Source organism: Blennius ocellaris (genome assembly GCF_963422515.1).
Source record: "Blennius ocellaris genome assembly, chromosome: 17".
NCBI classification, from domain to species: Eukaryota; Metazoa; Chordata; class Actinopteri; order Blenniiformes; family Blenniidae; genus Blennius; species Blennius ocellaris.
Genome location: NC_137666.1, coordinates 2,934,389 through 2,960,061, shown reverse-complemented (window position 1 = coordinate 2,960,061; position 25,673 = coordinate 2,934,389). Strand labels below are relative to the sequence as shown.

At 45.4% G+C, this 25,673-nt stretch overlaps 1 protein-coding gene across 1 annotated transcript in view; it reads right to left on the bottom strand.

The window, feature by feature from the left end:
* Positions 1-413: 413 nt before the first annotated feature.
* Positions 414-25,673, bottom strand: part of bcl11ba (BCL11 transcription factor B a) — a 40,445-nt gene continuing 15,185 nt past the window's right edge. Inside the window, exon 3 of the mRNA XM_080513348.1 lies at positions 414-2,718. Coding sequence (XP_080369474.1) covers positions 722-2,718 — 1,997 coding nt within the window. The 3' untranslated portion in view covers positions 414-721. The remainder of the gene's footprint in view (positions 2,719-25,673) is intronic.

The window sequence follows — 25,673 nt, the reverse complement described above, 5'->3', positions numbered from 1 at the left end:
TATATTGACATGTTTTAGAGTCGTTTCATGCTACAATGCCAAAGGATTGTTGTCCGCGTATCGTCACACAAAATAGACTAATTCTAGCATTCTCAGTTCACGCCACTTTCAAATTGGAGATTGAATTCAGCATCTTTTCAAGAAATTACACATTTAGCTTAATATACAATTTCCTACAAGCAGTGGCCATAAAAATAAAACGACAACAGAAAAAAAGAAAAAAAAAGACTCAAAATGGATATCTTTCCTCAAAAGAACTCTCAGGATATCAAGTGGGTTTTGAAAAAAAAAAAGAAAAAGAAACAACAAAACGCAAAATAAAAGTTCCCCCCCCCCTCAAAAATGCCTAATAAAAATGTACCTGCACATGCCAAAAATACAAAATCCAATAAATACAGAAATTATTGCACAGTTAAAGGCTCCACATTTTTAGAACTGAACTGACTGATTGTTTAAAAATGAATTGCCAAATGAGGCAGTTTAGATAGCTTCAGTTGGTGTAAGATCTCTGTGTTCATTTTTTTTTTTTTCTCAGTTGGCAGTTTTTTTTTTTTAATCAAAAACACAAAATAAACCCAAAATGAACATTTTATAAAAAACATATCCAGCTACCCCATTTTTTTGTGTCTTTTATTGTCTTTTTTCTTGTTTTTTTTTTTTTTTTCCGTAATTTCAGTCAAAGTGTTGTTTGCAGAGTATGGAAATAGTGAACTTTCTTCTTTCAGGCTCTCTCTGCTTGTTCGATTTTGACCTCACTGGTCATCAAGTGTTCTCCGTGCCACTTTTTCATATGTTTCTCCAGAGTGCTGTACACACTGAAGGGCATTTGGCAAATGTCACAGCGGTAGACCTCCTTACCCATCTGGCCGTGCGTCTTCATGTGGCGCGTGAGCTTGGAGCTCTGCGCGCAGGCATAGTTGCACAGCTCACACTTGTAGGGCCGCTCCCCGGTGTGGCTGCGCCGGTGCACCGTCAGGTTGCTACAGTTCTTGAACACCTTGCCGCAGTACTCGCAGGTGTCGCACCGCCGGCTGTCCTTGGAGCTGGGCCGGCAGGGGCCGCCGAGGTGGGGCGTGCTGCCCCCGCTGGCCGTGCCGCTGCGGCCCGACAGGCCGCCGTCCAGCAGGTCGCCGGGCGGCGTGGAGAAGCGCAGGCTGCCGTTCTCCGACGAGTGCTCGGAGGAGGTGGCGAAGGGCGATTGTCTGGAGTCGGTGAAGCCTAAGAAAGGGTCTTTGATGAAGTGGCGCGAGGCGGCGTAGCCCACCAGCCACTGGGAGTACACGTTCTCGGAGGGGATGTGGGGAGTCGGCGGGATGTCCAGGTCCTTCTCGATCTTGATCCGCTTGTTCGAGGAGTTGGACAGGGCGGGGCTGGTGATGGGGGTGGGTTTGCGGGGAAACAGGCCTGAGAAAGAGTCGCCGGAGCCACAGTTCCGGCCGTTAATGGTTGTCCTCTCTTCCTGCTGGTGGTGGTGGTTCATCTCCCCAACCACTGAGTCCTCGTCCCCAGTGTCCCGCTGGCCGTCGGAGCCCCTCTTGGAGAAGGGCAAGCGTTTACGATTGTCAACTATCAAATTATTGTACTGCTGTATTGAATTGATTCCCCCACCTTCAACCATTTTCTCGAGGGCTAAGGAGGACTTCTCTTCTGACGGAGGCTTGGAACCATTCTCCCTGTTCCGGTAGAATTCAGACTCCATGCTGAAGTTTGACTCTGGCCGGCTCTCGTTCTCAAGCTCCTCCTCTTCTTCCTCCTCCTCCTCCTCCTCATTGCCCTCGCCGTGGAAGTCCCCGTCCCGATTTTTCATGCCCTCGCCCGTGACATCGCTGGTGCCCGGCTCCGGGGAACTCGTGGTGGACAGACCGTCGTCCGAGCGCCCCGTCAGGGATCCAGCTTTGTGCATGTGGGTCTTCATGTGGCGTTTGAGCTTGCTTGCCTGAGAGCAGGCGTGGTCGCACAGCTGGCACTTGTATGGTTTCTCTCCCGTATGGCTGCGCCGGTGCACCACCAAGTTGCTCTGGAACTTGAAAGTCTTTCCGCAAAACTCACAGGACTTGACCTTGTTCTGTGTCTGAGGAGGGGTGGTGCTGTTTGGGGGCATCGGTGGTAAAGGTGGGGTGCTAAGAAAGGGCGATTTGGGCCCGGTTTGGAAGGGGTTGGGGTTTAGTAGTCGGTGCATAGGGTTGGGCCTGCCGGGCGACAACGGTGGCGTGGTGTTGTTATTGTTCCCTGCCAGCTCGCGTAGCCGCCTGGAGAAGTCCATGGACTGGGACTCCATGCCCATCGGCGTTAGCCGCATCACCCTTTCGAAGGCACTGGGGTGCTGGGAGATGAGGCCCATTTCCTCGGCGCTAAGGCGTTCCAGCCGATGGGGGTCCAGGTGATGGCGGGGAGGCGGACTGACGAACGGAGGCGTGTTGGGGAGACGGTTCTCCACGAAGCCCGGCGGCGGCTCCCGGAGCAGGGGCCCCGCCATCCTCAGGAGGTGGAAGGGGTTGTTCTCCCCGAGAAAGTTGGTGAGGGGGGACGGCGGGATGGCGTCGTTGCCCAGGGGCGGAGGCATGGTGAGGCGTGGAGTGAGGGCGGCGCTGGAGGGGTTGGACTCCAGGTAAATGCGGATGCCATGGGTGTTCTGGGCGTGCTGCAGCAGGAACCAGGCACTGGGGAAGGGCTGCTTACAGGTAGTACATATGTAGCTGGAGGGCTCGTCTCTGCCACCTGCAACAGAGAGAGAGAGAGAGAGAGAGAGAGAGAGATGAAACACTTCAGCCGAGTTCTTTTGAAAGACCTTAAATAAGCTACGTTAATGTGAGTTCATTCATTGCCATTAACAATAGTGTTGTTTTTTTTTACGAACAGCTCACTTGTAGTGGGTAAACTTCTTCTTCTTTTTTTTTTTTTTCTTCCCCTGGCTGAAAGGCGGCCGAGGATGCGATAAATGTGTTTTATATTCCGCCTCGTGCACCCCCGTCGCCGGAAAGACCTTGGCTCATCACGTTGTCACATAAATGCTATATACTTATCACGCCTTTGACAAGTGCATTTTCACAGTCACACCGGATTGGCCCACACCGATCCATGTTTTTTTTAAGAGGTGCTTAATCTCTCACTTAGCGCCGAGTGAATCTCTCCAAAAACAGCTGAATAATTTCTGCCGCGTGCGCACGTACGTCTCTCTGTTACCGAAAGCCGCTCGCATTGAGGAGGTTTGGCATGTTTGAGAGGACAATTTGACGATTGGGTTCAGGTCAAGACCTCAGAAATCAAGAGTTTGTATCACAAAGTGGATGGAGTGCGACGAGCGAATCTCTCAATACTCAATGGTGTAAGTGAGAAAACGTTGTTTACTGATCTCCGAACCTTCCCGGTATTTTAGAGTTGTTCGACCCCATTTAGCGGCTCGTACACATCCAGTTTGCAGCCACAGGCTGAGCAACAGCAGCTTCTTTATCTTCTTCTTTCAAGGATGGAAAATCTTTAAATTGAGCCTTTGAAATGAACTAAAAATCAAAGCGTGGAAGAAGAAAGAAAAAAAAAAGAAGCCAACTCTCGCTGTTTAATGGCTTGTTAATGCAATTGCCTTACAGTAATAAATAATAGCCACGCTGCTGAACGACTAAAGGACACCGAACACACAAGCCCACACACACACACACACACAGATAATGATAATTGTACTCTTGTTCACCCTGTTTATTCAATGGAAGCTCGTAGTCTTTGACCTCGTACACTCATTTCAGATACTGGAGGAAACATATGCTGCTCTAATTGTTTCCCTTATTGGTACGTGTATGCGCGCAAGACGCTCGCAGATAAACACAACCACACATGCATATGCATATTAGTGTGAGTGCACACTGCAGGCTGGATGGGAGGGAGAAGTTCGGCATTTTCATGGAGAATCAAAAGGAATTGCTGCGTTTCCTACACTGGTCTGAATGCATTTCTTTTGAATACTGAATACGCATGCAAATCAATGGAAAAAAATTAACAAATGGCGATTAAAGGGTAATTAATTCTAAGTGAAAGGATGTAAATGTGTGTGTGTGTGTGTGGGGGGGGGTTTGTATAAAGAATATTTCCATCTTTGGAAAAAAAAACCTCATCAGTTTAATAATTAATTGCAAATTATTCATTATTTAATAAATTGCTATGTATGTGTGTGTGTGTGTGTGTGTGTGTGTGTGTGTGTGTGTGTGTGTGTGTGTGTGTGTGTGTGTGTGTGTGTGTGTGTGTGTGTGTGTGTGTGTGTGTGTGTGTGTGTGTGTGTGTGTGTCCATAAAGGAGGAGCATCGAGAGGTGGAACAGCTGTTCACCTCCACAGTCCCGTAAAGCCTTTTGACTTAATTATAGCGGACAGAGAGCGTAGACACACACACACACACACCCGGACGCACAAACACACACACACGCGTGCGTGCGAGTTCACACGTCCACACGGACGAGCGTGCGCACAATGAAGATAACAGCTCCCCATGTCTCAGCTTTTGTCTGCGTGTTTTTTTTCTCACACACACACAAGCTGTTTTACTGCTGAATCTTAAGACCCTTAACACTCCAATAAAGAAACATTCACCACCACCACCACCGCATCTTTCTCTCTCTCTCTCTCTGTTCGCCTGACCCCTTGATCTGAGAGAGAGGAGAGGATCCTCCCTCCCTCCCTCCCTCCCTCCCTCCCTCCCTCCGTCCTCCATCTTTCTCCCAACTTAAGCTGATGTTCATTTCTGCTCAACAATTAACCACAAAAGTGTGTTTGACAGAAAAAAAAAGATTTGTCTCTGGCCGTGGTGGAAGGAGCGGGTCATGGTTTTTGTTTGGGGAACGTGTGTGTGTGTGTGTGTGTGTGTGTGCGTGTGAGTGTGTGTGTGTGTGTGTGTGTGTGTGTGTGTGCCCTCCCGGGGGAAGGGAGTCTAACGCAGATGGCAAATAAAGTATGCAGCCTGAGGCGAGAGCACATTATGCTAATTCTAATGTCAGCTGTACTTTAATATACGACTCTATTTAATCACCCCATTATTTCCTATTTCCATATGAAAAAACAGAGGGAGCGAGGCAGAGCCGGGGAGCCGCTCATCACTTTATTTGGTCGAATGCGGAGAGCCGTGCTTTATGGACTTGAATGAGAAAACACACTCCCTCTTCAAGCATCTGCGCAGAGACTTTCTCTCGCCTCTCCCGCGTCTTACATGTTTGAGTTATGACCGACAGTATGTGTATTTACAGTAAGTGTGGGCTGTGAAAGGTTACATCGGTTCACTTTGTGCTCCTGACATTCAGCTCCTCCCTCTCTTTCTCTCTCTCTCTCTCTCTCTTTTATTCTTTTAAACCTGAGGCTGACTGTTTTCCTCAGCGGATAAAACTGTATTGTGCGGAAACAAATTGCAGAGCAGAATTTAAGCCGTGTAAAAACGTGTGGCTGCTTCACTGCGGCGAGCCTTTTATTTATTATCTCACCAGTGAAGCTCTTCCTCTGTGTCCAGCAAGCTTTTGTTTTGATATTAGTATTTATAATATGACAAGCGGGAGATCGTAATTAAGTTGGACCGGTTTTATCGGGCTGAGGTCAAAGCTGCCTGGTGCGAAAGCGAGTACTTGCACGCCGTCAAATTATGTAATGCAGTCATTTACCCTATGAAGACTTACATCAGCGGTGTCAAACACATTTCAGTTCGTGGGGGGGGGGGGGGGCGGCATACAGTTTGCGTTTCATCTGGAGCGGGTCGAAACGGCAAAATAGCCAGAATACACATAGTGAAAATGTCTATATTCTACAAAAACAAACAATCTTTACAATCTCAATATATTTGAATGATACTTTGTGGTGCAAAATACAGTGAAATGTCACAAAAACTTCTCCTGTCGTCAATGTTTGACACCCTGACTTTTTTTTTTTTTTACTTTAATTTATAAACTTGAGCCCGAATACTGCTGTTTAACACCGTTACACCAAATCTCGGCCCCATCAGTGGCCTAATGTACACAATTACTCAACAATAACAAAACGCTGTCATGTATGATTTAAACACATTAAAGCCATCTATCAAACTCCTGAAAATTCAATTGAACGCGGGAAAATAAAACCGTATTCTTAGCTCATTGAGTGAAATACGTACATAAAACATGCAATTCTGTGGTAGCCACTGTTTTTTTTGTCGGTTTTTTTGCACAAAGCCTGCGTACATTAAGAGCACAGTCATAACAGAGCAGTGATAAACTGCTGTGAGGCTTATATCCAGTTAAACCACATGCTGACGCTAATGTTCCATTTAATTTTCTATTGCAACGCTGCTAAACGAATGTAAAGGTATGGTCGCGGCAAATTGCAAATGTGACACGATAAAAGAGCAAACAATAGCAAAAATGCACAACAAACAACCCGATAGAGATCCAGACCACAGTAAGGTTTTCATACCATCTTCGAATAAATAGATTGAAAAGCATTATTCTACATGGAGCACATCAGACTGTGTGTGCTGCTCGTAGCCTCTCTCTTTCTGCCAGTGGAAGCTGTCTGGCTCGTTGCCTGTGTTTGGTTTGGCTCAGGATGGTGCACACACACACACACACACACACACACACGCGTGTATATATACACGCACACACACACACGACACGAGTTCAGTTGTCAAAATATACAACAGTGCACGCTCGTATCTTTAAATCAACCTATTTAAAGATACAGAGTTAAAAAAAAAAAAAGACAACTGTCGTCATCTTTGAGCACACATTCGCCTTTTTCTCACAGACGTGCGCAAACAGGTTTGGGCTCAGGTCGGCCCACGTGTCCCTCCACCATCCCTCCATCATCCCGCCATCCTCGCGTTAGCTAATCTCTGCTCCGTGCCTCCCTTTCCTGGTTCGGTTTCACGCAGTATAAAACTCTCATTATCCACTGATTCCAGTTTTCGCTATGATTCAATTTGCCATAATTACTGCCGCTGCCGCTAATAAAAAAAAAAAAAAAGAGAGAGAGAGAAGAGAGGGAATGGCTAGAAAAGCAAAAGGTGCAAAGGTCAACTGGCAGTTAGCGGCGTTCATTTTCATCTCGGTGTATTCATCTGGGGCGGCTAATGGCCCAATTTTCTCCCCCTCGGTCCTCAATAAATATTGCTGGAATTACAGGTTAAATAGCTAAATTAAATCACAGCTATTACAGATGAAGGAGGGAGGAAGAGGGGAGGAGAGCGAGGGAGTCAAATATGTACAATTACTGGGTGGGGGTGGGGGTGGGGTGGGATGGTGGGATGGTGGGGGGGGGGGGATCACTGCAAAGTGTGCGATTAATGTAGTGAGTGTCGGTGGAGCGCCGTCAGATTATCGCCTCGAATTATTGCACAGATCTATTTTCTCAGTGGCCGAGGAGAAGACAAACAGAAGTAGGGAGGACATAAAAAAAAAAAAAAAAGCCACAGCGAGAGTTAAACCATCTGATCTTTCATCTTTACCACACGTACACTACGACCTTTGGACTCTTTCTTAATTCCTCTCTATTCCTCGATGCTCTCTCCCGTCCTGCCATGCGGTGGATGTCATAAGACAAATCGCGAAAAACACTCCCAACTTCAGGGAAGAGCTCGAGAAAAGTGACTAAATCGGCGACAAAGCTGGACGTTACCTCTTGTTCTCAGTGTGATTCGGGTTAAATTTGCTATTTTCCGTCCTTAATCCTGCCAATCCAGAACAAGCGGAATCTGAAAACGCCCGATCGTATTTCCACCAAATAACAACAATTGATGGATGATAGTCACAGAATAATTAATCAAAATAGGATTGTGTTGCTTGTTGAAGTGGCTCCAGTGGAAATCCGTCCCATTTAGAGACACTTTAAAGATATGTAGTGAGGTTTATTTGTGTCTTAAAAGGTAGAACATTCCCCAAAGTATCCTAATGAGAGTCGTACTGAGCTCAACCGAGAGGAAACCTTGGTTTATATATAGGAAACGCTTTTGTGTTTAAGCGGCGCAGTGATACAGGGAGACGTAGAGGACCACCTCATGCGCTCCCACTTGAATCACTTCCTCCCGATTGCTGGTTGAAAATCCTTCTTGAATCCCCGGCATGTGGAAATATCTCAGGTTGACTCAACTATTGAATAATGAATTTCGTCTGAATCTGTTGATGAGGATAATGAGTCGCATTTTTTTGTTTTGTTTTGTGGCGGATATAGTCTGACACTAAACCCTCTGAGAAAATTATCCCACCTGCACAGAGATGATGAAACATGTATGATTGTGTTCATATATTTCAATGATGTAATGAGAAAGCATCTTACATAAGACTATATATATATATATATCAAGATATTTCATTGAGAATTTTAGGGGAGATTTGCGCTGTATGTCCAGATTTGTGACAATTACCAGCCTGCCGGGTCACAAAGCATGTATTTATGCTTTTAGATGACATTGCGCTGAGTTGCGAGCGGCACGTATTCATTGTTTCCCCCCCAATTCCACCTGGACACGTCGCAGCAATCAGGAGAGTTTTTAAGCGTGCTGACACTGGGAGGTTAGAGCCAGTTTGTGACTGTGTGTGTGTTCTCCTCTGGGCCTTTTGTCCCACTTGTGCAAAGTTCCTCCTCGTCGTAAACACACACACACACACACACACACACACACACACACACACACACACACACACACACACACACACACACACACACACACACACACACACACACACACACACACAAGTTGCTCAGCCTGCATGGCACTCTTCATCATTTATGTGGAAAACAGACAGTTTGCCCCACTTTTACAGGAGTGAGTAGATATTCTCCATTTTTTTTTCCCCACCCGGTTGTGGCAAATTAAAAGGTGTTTATTTTGTGTGTGTGCTTGTGTGTGTGCACGCCTCCACCTAATGAGATCATTTCAAAAGCAGAGCTCATTTGGCGCCGAGTTGCCAGTATTCTTTAAGCGGTCTGTTTGTTTTGAATGAAGTGGTTTGAGTGCAGGGTTTCAGAGTCGTCCCGACGCGTGGCTTCAAATTGGATTTAAGAGCTCGCGACTGAAACGGGACGGCGGGACCGCACAGCGGCCGCGGCTTTAATTAAACCACCCCGGCGGTACGGCGGACGCGGGGATGTGTGGCCTTCCCTCCCGACGACCGTCTCGTGTCGAGCCGGCGGTTTCGCTTACGGCTTCCTCACAGCTCCATGATCTCCGGTCAAAAAAAAAAAAAAAAAACTCCTTGCGGGAAAACTGAGTCATCTCTGAGCTCGGCTCACCGCAGATGCTGTTGGCTAAAGACCAAGAGGCAAACCCCAAACTCTTGCTGCTATACAGGCTGTTACTCTCGGCCTACATGCCTCAAGCTGGGTTCCTCTCCAACACTTTGTTTGTTCTGGTGAGTTTTTTTTATTTTTTTTTATTTTCTCTTCGCCTGGTTTGATGAGTCAAAGTGATCAGAAAGTTTTGAGAAGTTTAGGAAGGATGTGGGTTTTTTTTTTTTCAATCAAGGAAATCTGATTGAAACTAATCCCACTGAAAAGGTTGTTTATTTTTGCTCAATTTTCTCATTTATTTATTTTATGCACTTATGTATATCATTTACAGAGTTCACCGTCGCTTCAGGAAAAAACGAGATGAAAATCTCAATATCTCCACAGAAGATTCCCAGGACGGGACTTTCTCAACTCGCGAGCAGCGCCTCCTTTTAGTTTTGGTGAAAATGAAGCTGACAGGTGGCTGGAATACGGGGAGTGCTGATATCTAGCCGAGCTGCTTCGACTCGTCAGGACCAGAGAATAACAAAAAAAAAAGAAGCCAAATATATAAAAAATCAACAGGAGCAGCATTTATTTTTATTCTCTCCATTTGTGGAACTCGTGTCATTTACGCCTTCCGTGTCCGCGAGACCTCCTGTCGTCCCAGCGTGTGCTGAACTTTAGCATTACTCTATCTTCTCAGCGTGCTATCCAGCCAACAAAGGATTAGCATTGTGCAAGGTGTGCGCGCACGAGTGTGTACAAGCACCCGCGCCCGTGACGAGACGAGGAGGAGGAGGAGGAGGAGGAGGAAGAGGAAGAGGAAGAGGAAGGGGAAGGGGAAGGGGAAGGGGAAGGGGGGGGGGCTTTGACATTTTTATGCTATGAATTTTAAAAGAAGGCTTAGCTGATCATAGTCAAATTAGAATGCGTTTAGCTCATTAGGGGGGCCGGGGAACAGCGGGAGGAGGAAGAGGAGGACAAAGGAGAGATTCTTCATCCCTCACCCCACATGACAAGTGGCCATGTAGTCAAAAAAACAGAGAGTGAGATGCAAAACAAACTTCCACGGTGGAGTGTGTGTGTGTGTGTGTGTGTGTGTGTGTGTGTGTGCGTCCCTGTCTCTGTGCCCTGTTAACAAATTAGAGGGATTACCAGAGGAGAGTGCCAGAGCATACCGGCTAATCCCACACACTGGCCCGCACCACTGCACCTAGGGAGTGTGTGTGAAGCTCTGTGTGTGTGTGTTTCAGAGAGAGAGAGACACACACACACACACACACTTCCTGCCACCAGTAGCTACCACACCAGGTTTCATCCTTGCCCGAAAACGCAGCCTCTGCTGCAAACAGGGACATAATCCTGGACATCACACACACACACACACAGCTTAGAAAGCGCACCTGATACATAGCACTTCCAGTGTGTGTGTGTGTGTGTGTGTGTGTGTGTGTGTGTGTGGGTCACTCCCATCCTAATTTGCTGTGTCTATCTTTGTTTTTCTAAGTGTAAGTGTTTTAATGAGGCGTTCGGTCAGCGTGAGCTGCTCTTTCCGAACCAGTGCAGTGTTGTGCATGACGGTAATGGGCGGCCGGTTTAACGAAGAGATGAATGGCTCATTGTCTATTTATGGCCGTGTTGTGGTGTGGAACCGTCACGGTCACCCAACCCTGACTCCTGCAATAAATTCACATTTAACGTCCACGTAAAAATGTTACTGTAATGCATGTACAATGTAAAATGCAAATGTAAGACTGGATGAGATAATTGATATTAGCCAGCTTTCTTGTTGAAGGTACGTGATTAAACACGGGGAGGCATTATGGAAAGCAGGAGCAGATGTAAAATTGTTATCCAAATTTATTACTAATGGCAAAGAAGGCCAGAGGAGACACAAATCCGCCATTCAAGAACACGCGAACTGAGGCATTTCAACGTTTTTCTTAAGATTTTCTGAGTCCAATTCTCTGTTATGTGCTTCACTGTGGTCGCTGGAAGACAAGGGGTTTTTTCTTCTAACGTTTGCTACCTTGGACAAGTCTGCTTTGCAAAACAATCTCAATAGAATATGCTGCGTAAATCAAGTCCTATTTTCTCAATGATTCAAGGAGCTGAACGCTTGAGCAGATCGATGCAGTTTGGTTTTGCCAATGTTATGGACGACTTCAACGAAACCAGAAGGGGAAGCAGGTTCTTGAGTATATGTAAATGTTTCGACACAACGTGAGTCAATCTGTACCCACAATTATGGTACACCTGACATTTCCAGAAAAAAAAAAAGGAGCATTACAATCAAAAACACACTTATTTGTCTATCTTTAATACTGCTGAATTCCTACTTGGCGTCTTGGCAGTATTTTTTTATTTTTTTTTAAAAACAATAAATGATTGTTTTGGAAGAGATCCTTGTGTCCCCGTGACCTTTGTAGCATTTGATGTGTGAGCTGCCTATTTACCTAAACTAACCAAGGTTGTTAATTCAGCTACGAAATGAGTCGGTACGAAATCACTGAGGTACGAAATTGATAAGGTATGAATTGACCGCCCCACAATGTGCGCCGGTGCTTTCTGCTGGGTTGATGAATACACGTGTGTGTGTGTGTGTGTGTGTGTGTCCTCGTGGAGACGCCACCATCGCAGGTAATCTGCGTTGTCGTCGTCGTCGTCGTGTCTGGAGGTTAAAGCCATTGACACCTTGTCAGGCGAAGCGTCGACTCGTTCTCTGTCGCCACAATAGAGAGGCTCTGCCACGGGCCTGATTTGACTGGGACAGACCCCAAACACATTTATTTTTTGGGGGATCCCTCACTTCCTCCTTTTTCACGTCTCCCTGTCACCTGTCCCATCCAAAATCCCCACAACCCTCCTCCCTCACAGGAAGCTCGTCCAGATCGCACGCTGCCAAGTGGGAGTCTCCTGGAAACGCGCCTCATCCGAGACTGTGATGTCGCCGTGCCCCTCCTGTCTGAATTAACATGTACTACAGCGTCGCCTGACACTGGCATGGAGAAGAAAATCTCCCTCTATTGTTCCCTCCCTTCCCTCGCGCCACCGCCGAACGCGCCGGAGAGTTGGAACGCAACCCCGGGTTTATGAATCCGACATTATGCCCACTGATCAGCTTCACCTTTTCAACTTCTCCTCTTTTCTTGTGAGCGTAACCTTTAACAGCCATTAAATGTCTTCCTCTCTGTGTGACGGCGGCGCAAGCGAGTGTTTGAGCCGCCTGCCTTCACCTGCAGAGACAGAAGAAGAAAAGGAGAAGAAGAAGGAGGAGGAGAAGAAGGAGAAGAAGTGGTCGCGTGAGGCAGGGGGGGACGAGAGGACGGGGGGGGGGGGGTGACAGTGAAGGAGTGTCGCCCGGGGGTCTGAGTGTTTTGGTCAGACTCCACTTGTTTATACAGAAATAGCAGCGAGGAGGAGGAGGAGGAGGAGGAGGAGGAGGGGGAGGAGGAGGAGGAGGGGAGTGCGGCAGGTCGAGAGCAGATGCAGACCAGAGGAGCTTGGGGGGGGCGAGGGGGGGTTAGGGGAGGGCACGGATGGAGAGATGAGGGGACGGAGAGAGGGATGAGGGGACAGGTCCTTGCTGGAGGCCCTTATAAGGTCTTGGATGACTGAAGAGCCCTGGAAAAAGGCAGCGGAGTCGGAGGAAAAGAATATACCTGCAGGCATGGTGGGGGGGGGGTGTCCACTGGGAAGGCATTTGTATCTGCTATCGAAATGACAATGTCGATTTATGCGACATAAACGTGAACCTGAAGTTTGAAGAGTTCCAATGCACTGAGTGTGAAAAGGAATTTTCTTCATTTCTAACCCAGTTTTTGTCCCTTGTTCTTTCTAGAAAACGATCAGAGAGGAGATACTTTCACAAAAATAAGCAAATCAATGCGACTGACCTGAGTTTCACCAGGTCCCTGTTATTTATTTGTTTAATAAGGAATTTTGAACACAAGCCAGGTGGAAACGGCTGGAAATGGCAAAATGTATTCCATCTGCAACCCCTTCATTTCTAACTTCTGTCAATGAACTATGTATTTATTGTTGACTTTGAGTTTCTTATTCTTTTTAATTGTATTGTAAAATAAGCTCAGATGTCTGACGATTCAACCTGAACACAAGTGAGCTTCCTAAATCTGCAGCCAATAAAAAGGTTGGTTCAAACTCATTTCAACATTAGCACACATATGTACAGCAGGATGAGCTGATTTTTTTGGGGTTTTTTTAAAAGAGAAAAAAAACATTAATCAAATGGGAAACAGATGCTCTCTATTTAGTTTTTTTTTTTTTTTTTACAGGAAATACATTATGCAATTATGCTGACTCAAATGTCACTTTGGTAAACGTTTCATGGGACCTTAAATTACTATAAAAGTTGCCTTGGTGTCATGTAGCTACAGCCCTGTTCCACTTGCTTCATATGTAACTTTACATCTTCTGTAAACAGCTGGTCGATGGTGATCTCCGGCCAAACCGTCAATATTCAGTGTCTGTGTAATTTCTTGTATTGCTGCAGTTAATTCTTGTTTATTAAGAGTTGACGATAAATACTTGACAGAGATGATGTTGGGTTTTAGTTTCAGTTCTGGTTATTTCTTTCCCATTTTGGTCCGGAGCAGAGAGGAGCCGACCAGCCCCTCGGTTCTCCTGCAGCCCCCCCTCCCCACTAACTAGGAGCAGGCCTGCTCCCATAACCAGTCCAATCTGTTTTCATTTCCTCATACCAACACACACACACACACACACACACACTTTGTGTGTGCCTTCAGTGCTGCTCCCATCACTTACAGGAGAAATGCTCTGGTTTTATTACTATTTTTTTTTTCTTCCTTTCCTCCTAACGTGTTCCATAGTCAGAAAACCAATAAAGCAGTGCGTCAGAAGCTCTCATACGTCGCCTGGACCGAAATATAAGGGGCATTATTTGCCGATAAAAGTTATAAATGGAGTGAGCGCGCCCGCTCCGATGCGGCCGACGTTGCGGCGGCGTGCAAGCTGAACTCTCCACAACACATTTTTGACATGCTTGGATCACGGCGGAGCGCACTGCAGCCTGCAACAACGCATTGCGTCCCAGCGAGACTATTCCTCCTCGTGCGGAGGCGGCGAGGGAGAGAAGAGAGTGTCGTAGCTTCCACAGCTTGAGACGGCAAAGATCTGAACAGAAAATAGAAGGGTGTGGAATGAGGGACGATGCGTTTGAGTGTTTTTCTGGCCGCTGGATCCACGAGTCATGTTCCACACTATTTTTGTTGCAGAATCTTGTGACGACCAACCAAGTGGAAGCAGCTTTTAACCAGATCCTGCAAGGTGGATCAAACCAGACAAACTACAAATGTGACTCACATTTCCATTTTTCTTCTTCTTCTTCTTTTTTTTGCTGAGTAAGCAATATCAAAAAATACACTCACTGATGAGTATTATTTTGGCGATTTGACACCTAACTGTCTCTGCTCGTATTCCCAAGTTCACTCTTTTCATGCGAACAAACGATGAACGATTGAGCAGAATACATTTCATTGGACTAAAGCTCAAGTCGCATTTCAGGCTTTGTGTGTGTGTGTGTGTGTGTGTGTGTGAGAGAGAGAAAGAGTGAGTGTAACGAAAACAGTTTACTTTATGTCGAGTGGTAGGTGGTCTAAATACGTTCCTGGAAAGTTGGACTGACATTTCTGTTCCCTCGCGGAGGAGCCGGTCAGCGGCGAGTCTCCGGCCGGCCCCCGCTTCTAATTAGACTCGAGTGCCGACCATTTAGGTCAAAGCATCTTGCTGCTTGGCACGTGATCCGATTTGCCCTGCTGAAGAGAATCCTGTGGTCCAGTGGTTGCCCGCCGGAGGGAGGGCGGTGGCACTTCATCCACTGACCAATCACACCGTGCTGTGGGTCTGGAATGCCTGCCTCTGTAGTCGTACAATGCCGCCGTGACTCTATAGCAGTGTTTTTCAACCACTGTGCCGCGGCACACTGGTGTTCCGGCGAGATCTAGTCAGGTGAGCCGTGGGAAAGTATCCAATTTCACATTTTTTTCTAAAAATCATTTGCTCTCACAGCCGTTGTCAGCTGTGAGAGCAGTGTGTTGAAGAGTAATCATGTATAAATACTCTTCGCCAATAGATGGCAGCACATAAATTTGCCAGTGAAATCGAAACTTAACAGGCGTCAGTCTGGTTAATCACCACCACTTGCGCTGCTCCCATCTTGTATCAAAGTACTGTGTCAGTGACAGTGATGGAGAAGTTTTTGAAAAGGAAGAATGTGAACCAGGATCTCAGCTCTTCATCCATCAGGTCCAGGTTTCACACTGAGTGAGTAAAAATTCAAAAAAATGAAATTGGGAAATACTTTTTTTCTGTATTTATTTGATTCCTGTTGATCAAACTTTGATGAGAACGACTTTATATTGTTAATAGAGGCTACAGAGTTTCACATTTTAACATTTTCGGGTGGTGGTGGTGGTGTGCCTCCAGATTTTTCCAAACAAAAAAAGTGTGCCTTGACTCAAAAGAGGTTGAAAAACACTGCTTTATAGGACGCAATAATGTTCTTCGCAAACAGCCCCCCCCCCGGTGATTAAGCAGCGACTGACGGGGAGTGTGAAAAAAAAAAAAACGCTGCACCCACACGGAACTGCAATTTTCTCCCAGGTATGCCTTTCATTTGCGAGGCTACGGGCGGCGTCAGAGGGGCAGTTAAGACGGACGGACGCAAGCACGGCCCTGCGTGGAAGCCTCTGAAATTAACAGCCGCCATAATCCAATAGTGAAGTACTGCCTTTCTTTTTGAAACTCGTTCTCGGTGCGTATAGAGGCAATAAAGGGGAGAGTGAAGAGGATCTGCCTGTTTCTAATCAGAGGAGTACTTGCCAGTCGTTGGCCCTCAGCCAGCATTGTTTACTTGGCCGACCCCCAACCTCGCTCCGAACGGCAAATTATCCCCGCGATGGGCAATTTTAGCCTAACCAACAGGTAGAAAAGACTGTTCCCACATGGGGGGGGGTAAAAAAAAAAAAAAAACCCTTATAGACACATGCTCTCACTGCCTAAATAACAGCAAATAAAAAATAACACATAAATTCATTACTCGCCTTCCTGGGAAACAGGACACGGGCTGCTTTCTCAGGAGAAGGGGAAAGAAAAAAAAACTTCACGTGTTATTGATTTATTTACGGATGGGGGGGAAAAAATAGAGACAGCAAGCAGCCCTCACCAGCTTCTCTCCTCCAGCCCTCTTTTTTGTTATCTGTGATGTTGCCCAGAGAAAATCAATAGAACAACTGTAGCTAGCAAGCTTTGTTTATCTTTTCCTCTAAGTGAATAATTCAGGGGTGTCAGCGGGGGTGAGGCGAAAGCTTTGATACAAACGAAAGGGTTTGGTGTTCAGAGGGGGGGGGGAATCTAACTCCCTCTTTATCCCACCCACCCCTGAAAAACAAAGTCTAGAGAAGAAGAGAGATGCTGAAAGCCGGGTTGTAGGTTGGAGATTTAGCCAGAGACAGCCGCTCGGGTTTGTACATCACTGCCAACCAAGAATGTCCCTCGCACTAAACACGATGTCGAAATCCTCGGTGAAAGACGAGTGAAAGGAAAAAAGAAAGAAAAAAAGAGAGAGAAAGAAAATCAAGCGAATGTTTGAGCTGCAGGGTTTGAAGAGTTGATGATGAACGGTTTGGACAGAAAGCAAAGGCTTGTGTTATTTGGTACGCTCCCTGGAACTCCCCCTGACCTCCATGTGCTTAAAAAAAAAAATAAAAAAATCGCTAAGACACAACTGAGTCAGTTTAATGGCTCGTCGTCGTCGAGCGCCGTGGAAGGATTTTCCAGCATCCCCTCACAAGGTAACGACAGATTCCCCACTCGCAACCCAGAACACCTTTCACACTTCATTAGGCCTGAAGAACATAAAGTATTTGACCTGGGGTGAAAAGATGCCGGAGAATGTGTGTTGCATTCTCACGTGTGGTGTCGTTTCGTCGACGGGCACTTATAAGTCCTGTCAATAACCCCTTCATCCACCCAGTTAAATCATACATGTTCACGCCTACATTACCTTAATATGAACGATAATTTCATTAAAGTAGTTTTAGAGGTAGATCGAGCCGCTGTGTGAATTCAGTCAGATTTTTTAAACTTAAGTGACATATATCTTCACATTTATCATAATAACTAATAAAAATATAGATATTTTTCCATTTCCATACCATGCACTGTGCGCATACAACTACTACAAGTTGACGATTGTACAATAGAGGCACCATACATCCACAAAGCTTCATTTCAAATACTTTTTTTTTGCAAATAATATATTATATTTTAGGAGAAAAGCACTTATTAGTGTATCAAATGTGAAAAAAAATAATAGATCACTCAAAACGTCACTTCGATTGGTGATTTTCCCACGAGACATGAGATTTGACGGCGACGTGGTAGAGATGCTCAAGGATTGGTAAAACTTTAAAATGAGTGGTGCCTCCTCGGTATTTCAAGAGCCATTTCTCCGATTCAGGCATTTTAACAAAAAAGGCCTGAACACCCTCAAACCGTCTCTTCATGAAGCATTGGACTTGAGAGTCGCCCTCTTTTGTTCTCGTCGTACGAAACAGGGGACACCAGTAGTCGTGTGCGGTGGGTCCGTGTGAATAAAACAATCGCAAACGCCCCCTGATTCCTGCGTTCTGGAGACGCGTTAAGTCAAAGTGGTTTGAAATCCCTTCAGCAATATAAAATGCATTTTGTTTGAAGCATGCTAATGCCTGGAGAAATTTGAAAGGCTTGCAAAAGAGACTGCTGGGGGGGGGGCGGTGGGAAATCCAGTAGAGATTTAAGGTTATTAACGGGTTTTTAAGAGGTTTTAAGTACTTTTTTTTTTTTAAAGGGGACCTTGCTGCAGAGAGAAAATATAGGCGTGAACCATTAGCAGTCTCCAACACACAGAACAATCAGGAGGGTTTTAAATTGCTCTTGTGTCATAAGCTTTGACTGAACGTCGTCACTCCTCGCATATGGCCCGGGCAGTAAGTATGTGAAACCAGGAAGATTTTAAACCCTCCTAAACAAGGGGATCAACATGTATTTGTCAGGCTATGTCACACTCAGCTGCACGCACATACATACAAGCGCGCACCAAAACACACACACACACACACCTACACGCACAACAGGGCAGCAAACATTTACAGCAAAAGTCGCTAAACCTCGGCGAACCACCTTCGCCACGGACGCACAAAAGCCCTCAGTCCCTTGTAATTGAGGTTTAAATCCTTTCCTAACATCCCTCCATCCCTCACTCTTCACCAAACATGGATTGCGCCAACACAGGGCCCCTAATCCTTCCCAGTTTAACCAAGTGAGAAATTAGCTTTTGTTAAGTGGTGATTTGGCCGGCGCTAAACGCCAACAGACTATTGTGCAGGAGGAGGGGGGGGGGTGGTGGTCATGAGTCGCCCGAACTTATCCCATCCTGCGAGCGTGTGGCCGAGACTGGAAGCACTGCGGCCCCGCAAGTGTGCAGTTGACAATACCGTCAGATTTTTTTAATTTTTTACTCGATGTCTCTTTCCGTTCGGTCCAGGAAGGATTTTCTTTTTCTTTTTCTTTTTTTTTAGGAAAGCGTCGCTTCAAGGCCTGTTCTCAGCGCTACCTTTCTCCGAGGTGTTGTGTCTTGTTTTGCTGCACATGCTCTGCTCTCACTGCCATCTCCCTCCCTCCCAAAAAAAAAAAAAAATCAAATCTTGTATGCAGAGTTGTAGCGAAAGCCACCAGTGTCAGGTTGATAGACGACACGAGGAAAGGCTGGGGGGGATTCGGATCCTCAAAGCCGGTGAGAAAGAGCAGGCTGTTCTGGCAGCGGGGAGACAAGACAAGAAGCGTGGCGTTCGTTCTCCGAGACTCAGCGGGAGGAAATCTGCCACCGGAAGAAAAAAAAAAAAAAATCCCCACGACTTGGTCTCAGTCCGAGCAAAATTCGGGGTCGAGTCGATTTCGGAGAAGTTTGTGGTGTTGTGACATAGCTGCAAGGCAGACGATATTCAGGAAATAAAAAAAAAAGAAAAGAAAAAAGGCAGAAGATCAAAGACTGACCAACATGCCAAACAGTTTTTTTTTTTTTTTTATGACCAACTCAGGCCAGATGGCTGTCAAGTTTATTCTGCACTGTGGCATGAAGACACTACTTACACTGATATGTGGGACACTTAACACCCTAATTCATACAGGACACGGCGAGTGGGCGACTCCATCTTTGCATGAAATATGCAATAAGTGTTACTGGAGGCTCGGTTTATTCTTGTTTTTGTTTTTTGTTTTTTTGTTCTCCTCTTTTTGTCGCCATCGTTTGGTTTGTTTTGGTGCCAAATGTTTGTTTCTCTACATCAGACGCCGAGATGTCGGGTTTCATAATAAACACCCGGTGACTCTTTTATTTATTTCAGCCTAAGTGGGACTTCCTGCCTCACAGTGTCATTGAGGAAACACCTTCCAGACACCAGGAACTGAGCTTGACAAATAGCTGAGCACGGTATTCTTTTTTCTTTTTTCCCTCCTCTCTAGTTTTTTACCATCCCTTTCTAAAATATCTCCCGACTTTGTGGCGTTCAGCTTCATCGGACGGTATCAGCCAGTCTGAATTTGAGTGGTCTGTTTGGCTCATGCGAAAGGCTGATGCTTTTATGCGATCTAAATAGTCTTTAGGATGCCAAACACATTCAATTACGCAGTAATTTACAACGAAATCTGCATTTCTTGAAAGGAAAGGAAAAAGGAAAACTGAAGCACCCTTTGTGTAACAGAAAGACGCTAACCATTAAGAAAACCTTCGCTCTCGTCTTGGAGCGCTCTACAGGTGTCCTGACCACACAGGAGTGGAAAATCACATTACTCCCCCCCCCCCCCCCCCCCACTAATGAAACCATGAGATTTAACAGACAGCTCTGGAAACGTGCATTTATGCTTCATTTTCAGTTAAAACACAAACAAAATGTCAGCATGTCAGCAAAATAGTCAATATCGTGCAGATTTTTGTTCCTTTACTTAAGTTTCAACAGACTTTATGGAACAGTGTTTCCAACTTGAAGTGTGGTTTCAGTGTTTCTTTGTGCTCGGAGCCACCGAAAACGCCAAAGGTGGAACTTTTCGAAAACCATCTCTGTGTAAACACGAAAAATGTTCCAGCTCCATCGCTGTGAAAATGGTAGAAATCACAACTTCTTTTTTGAAACTGAAGAGTTCTTCTGCACATGCTCAGTTAACATTGATTGCCTGCAGAGTGTCATGGCTCCCAGTCCATGTTCTCCTGGGACTTGGTAGTTTTATAGTCGAGAACAATCCATTAATGTTTGTAGTGTACTGTGTGAGTGGTTTCATAGCAAAACAACCAATGTGTTTCAATTTGTGGCTAACTATATTAATCGGCGTTTCTGCTGTTTCCGTGTAGATGCACATATTTTTCAAAACGTTGCATAAATGCACAAATATTCCTTATAGAAAATTCAAAAACATTTAAAAAAAATTCTAAGCTTTTTATTTAAAAGACAATAAATGACTATTTGGAGAGCTGCAACTACTCCAAGGTCTTTTTTTTTTTTTTTTACCAAAACACTAATAACAAAAGGTTTTAGTATCAGCTAAAGAACAGTTTTGTAGTGTTTTATTGTTACTTTTTCGACTTGCATTTTGTAAATAATACACTTTACATCGTTAATACTATATATATATATATATATAGTGGGGAGATTTTCTTAAATTCCAGTGGTTTACATAATGCTTTCTTCCCGTTGTGGCTGAGTCGTCCATTTTTGTACTATGATTTCTCCAATGTAGGATCACAATCTTTATATCTTATCTTGTGTTTCAACAACAATTAACAAGCAATAGCCAACTATGGTGGAAAAAAAAAAAAGAAGAAATAAACACTTACATTTCACAAGGCATTCACATATTGTGAAATATTGTTTAAGCCTGCAGATGGAGAGCTTTCCCAGGAAGTGACACCCACCTTCAGCCTGTTACTAAGTATAAACCTGCGAGCGTGCAGGGAGAGGGAAGTTTGACGGTCACTGGGTAAATGTGTCAGGCCTTTTGTAAGAAGTGATCATATGGAGCTCAGATGGGGCGTCTGTCTTGTTTAAAAATTCACTGGAACAGCCTCTGAGGGAAAAAAAAAAAAATTCACGAGCCACATTTCGCATTCACACAATGCGACGTGAAGAGAAAAATTAAGAAAGAAAAAAAAAATGCATGCACTAACAATACGGTGCACGGCGTAAACACAGCCAAGCTCATGTCCCCAGTTGACACAAACAAAAAAATGAGGTGTATACACACAGAATAATAGCGTTGGACACAATTTCTCTGGAAACACATACATATATGAGTGAATGCCGGTCCAGGCTATTTCCTGGAGGGTCTGCAACATCCTCAGCTGGGCTGGGGCGTAGCATCCTGCGCAGAGCTGCTCAATCAGCCTCCTGCACCCCCTCCCCTGTCCCCATCCACCCCTCCCCTGTTTCAATCCACCCCTCCCCTGTCCCCATCCACCCCTCCCCTGTTTCAATCCACCCCGTCCCTGACAAACACAGCTCCTCGCTCGGGAGACGCGACTCCGCCGATTGCTTTATCCGGCGATCTCATCTCTCGGCGACACGAGAAGCCAACATGCTACATCAAAGGCTCTTCTATCGACGGAAGGATTTTTCACCTACATTTCATGCGGAGATCACGTCTATGGTAAAGTGCTCGTCACAGCCGGCGCGAGTTCTGGGGTGAATTTCATCTCAGAAGTTTATTCCTGTTTTTGCTTTTTCTTTATAAACTCATTTCTCAGTCTCCCAAATAAAACCCGATGAAGAACCAAAGTCAATCTCTTCGCTTCTGTAACTGCATTATACAAGGTGGCAATTTTGGAAAAAAAGACTAAAAACTAAATTAGACAAAAAAAATGATCACATTTATGAGCTTTCCAGACAGACCACAGCTATTTGTTGCATCTTATTCATTTTTTGATTGAATACTGATGGAATATTTTACACTTCTTGAAGAAAACACGACTAAGTGATGTCATAATTCACAACTTGCAATCAGAAAAAGTGTGTTAATTTTAATATTATCCCTCGGTGTCTTTAATACTTCATCTCATTCACCTGATGGTACCAGTGTCTTGCAAATAAAATCATTTTTTTTGTAGAAAATGGCTGTGTTCTGTAACGGTTACTAACTTTAAAGGTTTTGAAGGATTACGGAAAAGCTATAAGTGACCATATGTGCTTGGTTTTCCCCTCAAAATGTCACTTCTCTTTCAATGTCGTTGTCGATGTATTTGACCAAACCAAAACTTGACAATAGCTTACTTAAAGGAAAGCTCCAGAAATTAATTTTGAATGAGTAACAGGGGAGAGCTCGTAAAACTAAACATTCCTAAACGATGACAAACCCAGGAGAACTGAGAGGATCCCTTCAAAACGTTACCTTAAACACCCTGGTCGCCTCTGATTCATGCTCATACTGTTCATGCCTTCGCATTAGCCGGAGCACCGGACTCACCGCACTCCTACTTCCTGGCTACGACTCCGTTCACATGAATCAAGAGACCACCAAGGAAAAAAAACCCCCAACAGATTCATTTGCTTGGTTCTCGCAGATCTGAGAGAAAACACACAGCACATACATTAAAAAGCCCCGACGCCAAAACCACAAGCTAAATGCCAAAGGAAACAAAAAAAAAAAAAAAAAAAAAGAAAAGGAAAAGACACGAATAAATGCCTGAACTCTGGAGGGACCATGAAGAAAGTCTCTAACTGGTTTAAGCATGAGGTTTATTAAACCTGATCGGCCCTGTGGGGAATTCAAATGAGCTGGTCCTTGAGGGAAAAGCCTTAAATAAATGGAAAGCTTCTAAAATCAACCTTCGCTCACTTAGATGCTATTTGCAACAAAGACGGGCTGCTTTTCCAAAGCTATTTAAAGACGAGCGGGAAAAGCAAGACGTCACGTCGAAACCGAGTGCCTCTCAAAAGTGGGGCCCGGGGACCTCGGAGGGTACCTTCCGGATTCACCAAAGATCGACGCGACAGTGAGGTGTTGCCGCACACACACGGAGAGCAGCGTCAAGAAGACATCAAGTAGTTATTAAACCCCCCCCCCCCCCCCCCCCCCCCAAATCCTTTGTAAAAGTCTGTGAATATTATCCGCTGTTGATCAAACTTGACAGTTTGAGAAGTCTTTGCTTGTTTGAGATGAAGAACCCGAGAGTAAACAATGGATTGACGAATGGCTGCCGGCCAGCCAGTGTGAATCTGCATATGTGTGTGTGTGTGTGTGTGTGCGTGTGTGTGTTGCACAATGAAATTAGATGAGGATTTTACTGAAAAGCTTCTCTCTTCACTCTTGACAACAGAAGTTATGGGCAGAAAAAGAGAGCCGCCGCCTGAAAAGCAAACCACACCAATCTGCCATCTATTCTGCTTTGATAATGCCCCAAACAACCCCCCACTATTCGCCCCCCCCCCTTCCCCTCCCTTTACTTCCCCCTCCACGCCTCACCTTCATCATCTCCACCCCTCGTCCTCCTCCTTCGCACACACATACACACACACACGCACACGCACGTACACAGCCTCCTCCACCAATCTCATCACCGACGCCAGGACATCAATTTTTTTTTGCAAGTCGCCGAAAAATTACCATGCATGAATGCAAAAAAGGCTGATCAGGAGTAATTAACACGGCTTCATATGCAAATTTTATTAATGCAGAACTACAAAGTCATTATGCAAATGAGGGTGTTTCGTCGAGCCTCTTGACAAATACTCCCGGCTCCAGCCATCCAGCAGCCAGGATGGATGACAAGTCTGCGCACTCAGTTTAGACTGCAGGGATGCCTGTGTGTGCGCGTGTGTGTGTGTGTGCGTGTGTGTTTTGGTCTGGTTAGTGGATTAGCACTGGTTAGCGCTGGTGGCTAGCTGCGTGCTTCTATGCGTGTGCGCGTGCATGCACGGGCCAGTCTGTGTGTGCAAACTGTGTGATTAGGGAAGTGGCTAATGGCTGCGCGGCAGAGTAATGAACCTGAGATCCAGGGGATGGAGGCATTTGGGGGAGGGTGGGGTGGTGGTGGTGGTGGTGGTGTGTGTGTGTGTGTGGGGGGGGGTAAGATGATATGAATATGCATGATGCTCACTGGCTTTGATGATTAAAGAAAATTTTAAAATGAGTGCATGCAAAGTGATTAACGCAGCAGAGAGAGGCGACAGGGCGAAAATGGTAAAAAGGGATTTTGAAAGTGCTAAGAAGCACAAGAGATGAGATGCTGTATTAATGGTGAAGACTCTCTCTCTCTCTCTCTCTCCGTCTCGTCTCTGGTCTCTACTCCTTCGCCGCCTGTCCCCACCTTCGTGTCTGTCGCCCTTGTTTTTCGCTTCCCGTGTCTGGTTTGTGTCCGGGACGTCGGGATTTACAGAGGAAAGGTGGAACACGTGACGTGGAAGAGGCATTCGGCGAGGGAGGAGAAGATGGAGGGAATGAGGCCTCCTCCACTCAACACAGGCACACACGTAAATACGACGCCGAGGCAAAGCGGGGCTACAAATGTCCTTTTCAGTCACGGGCTTCGCGTTATCCAAGTGCAAAACGGCGAGGCCAGAAATGGCGAGCACTAACGGCTGATGTAAATATTCCCGAGCAAAGTTTAGATGAGGATCAAAGGATTTTACGGTTTTCCTTAAAATCACAAGTGGTTTAACCAAACTTAAATCATCGTCAGTTGTGTTTATCAACATCCGCGTCTCAAACAACAATATAGGTCAGACTAAAACACTTCTATTTACATTTACATTAAGTTATGCAGTTTAACTGTAATGACTTCTCTGTCCTGCAGGGGGCTCGGTTTGCTGATGCTGTGTTCTATCGCTGCTGGATCATCGCTTTTAAATAAAACAGATGATCGTGTTATCTTGCAGAGTGTTGCGATAGCCGCTTTAATTTAGATCACTTTGTCTTTTGTATATTGTGCGTTTTTTACTGCGATGTTTTGTGTATTCCCCGAGGCGAGTGCTAGTGCCTGTAGCTCCCTACTAAAACCTCTCTATTGGTACAAAGAAACCAGACAAGACATGCACCAACGTGTGGACAAAAGGTTGAATTGATTATACGTTAAGTAAACAGGAGCTGTTGCGTAAGTTAGCTTGTTAGCAAAGTCAATTAGAGCAATTAGTACACTAATAGAATTACTTCTTCACTGGTAACTTTTCCAGCAGTGTTGAAGACCGAAAATTCTACAGTTCTTCGTGTGTGTGTGTGTGTGTGTGTGTGTGTGTGTGTGTGTGTGTGTGTGTGTGTGTGTGTGTGTGTGTGTGTGTGTGTGTGTGTGTGTGTGTGTGTGTGTGTGTGTCCACACCCTTTCAGGCCCTATTAAAAATGCATCGGTGCTCATACGATGTGAAAACACACAAACACACACACATCCACACACAAATACCCC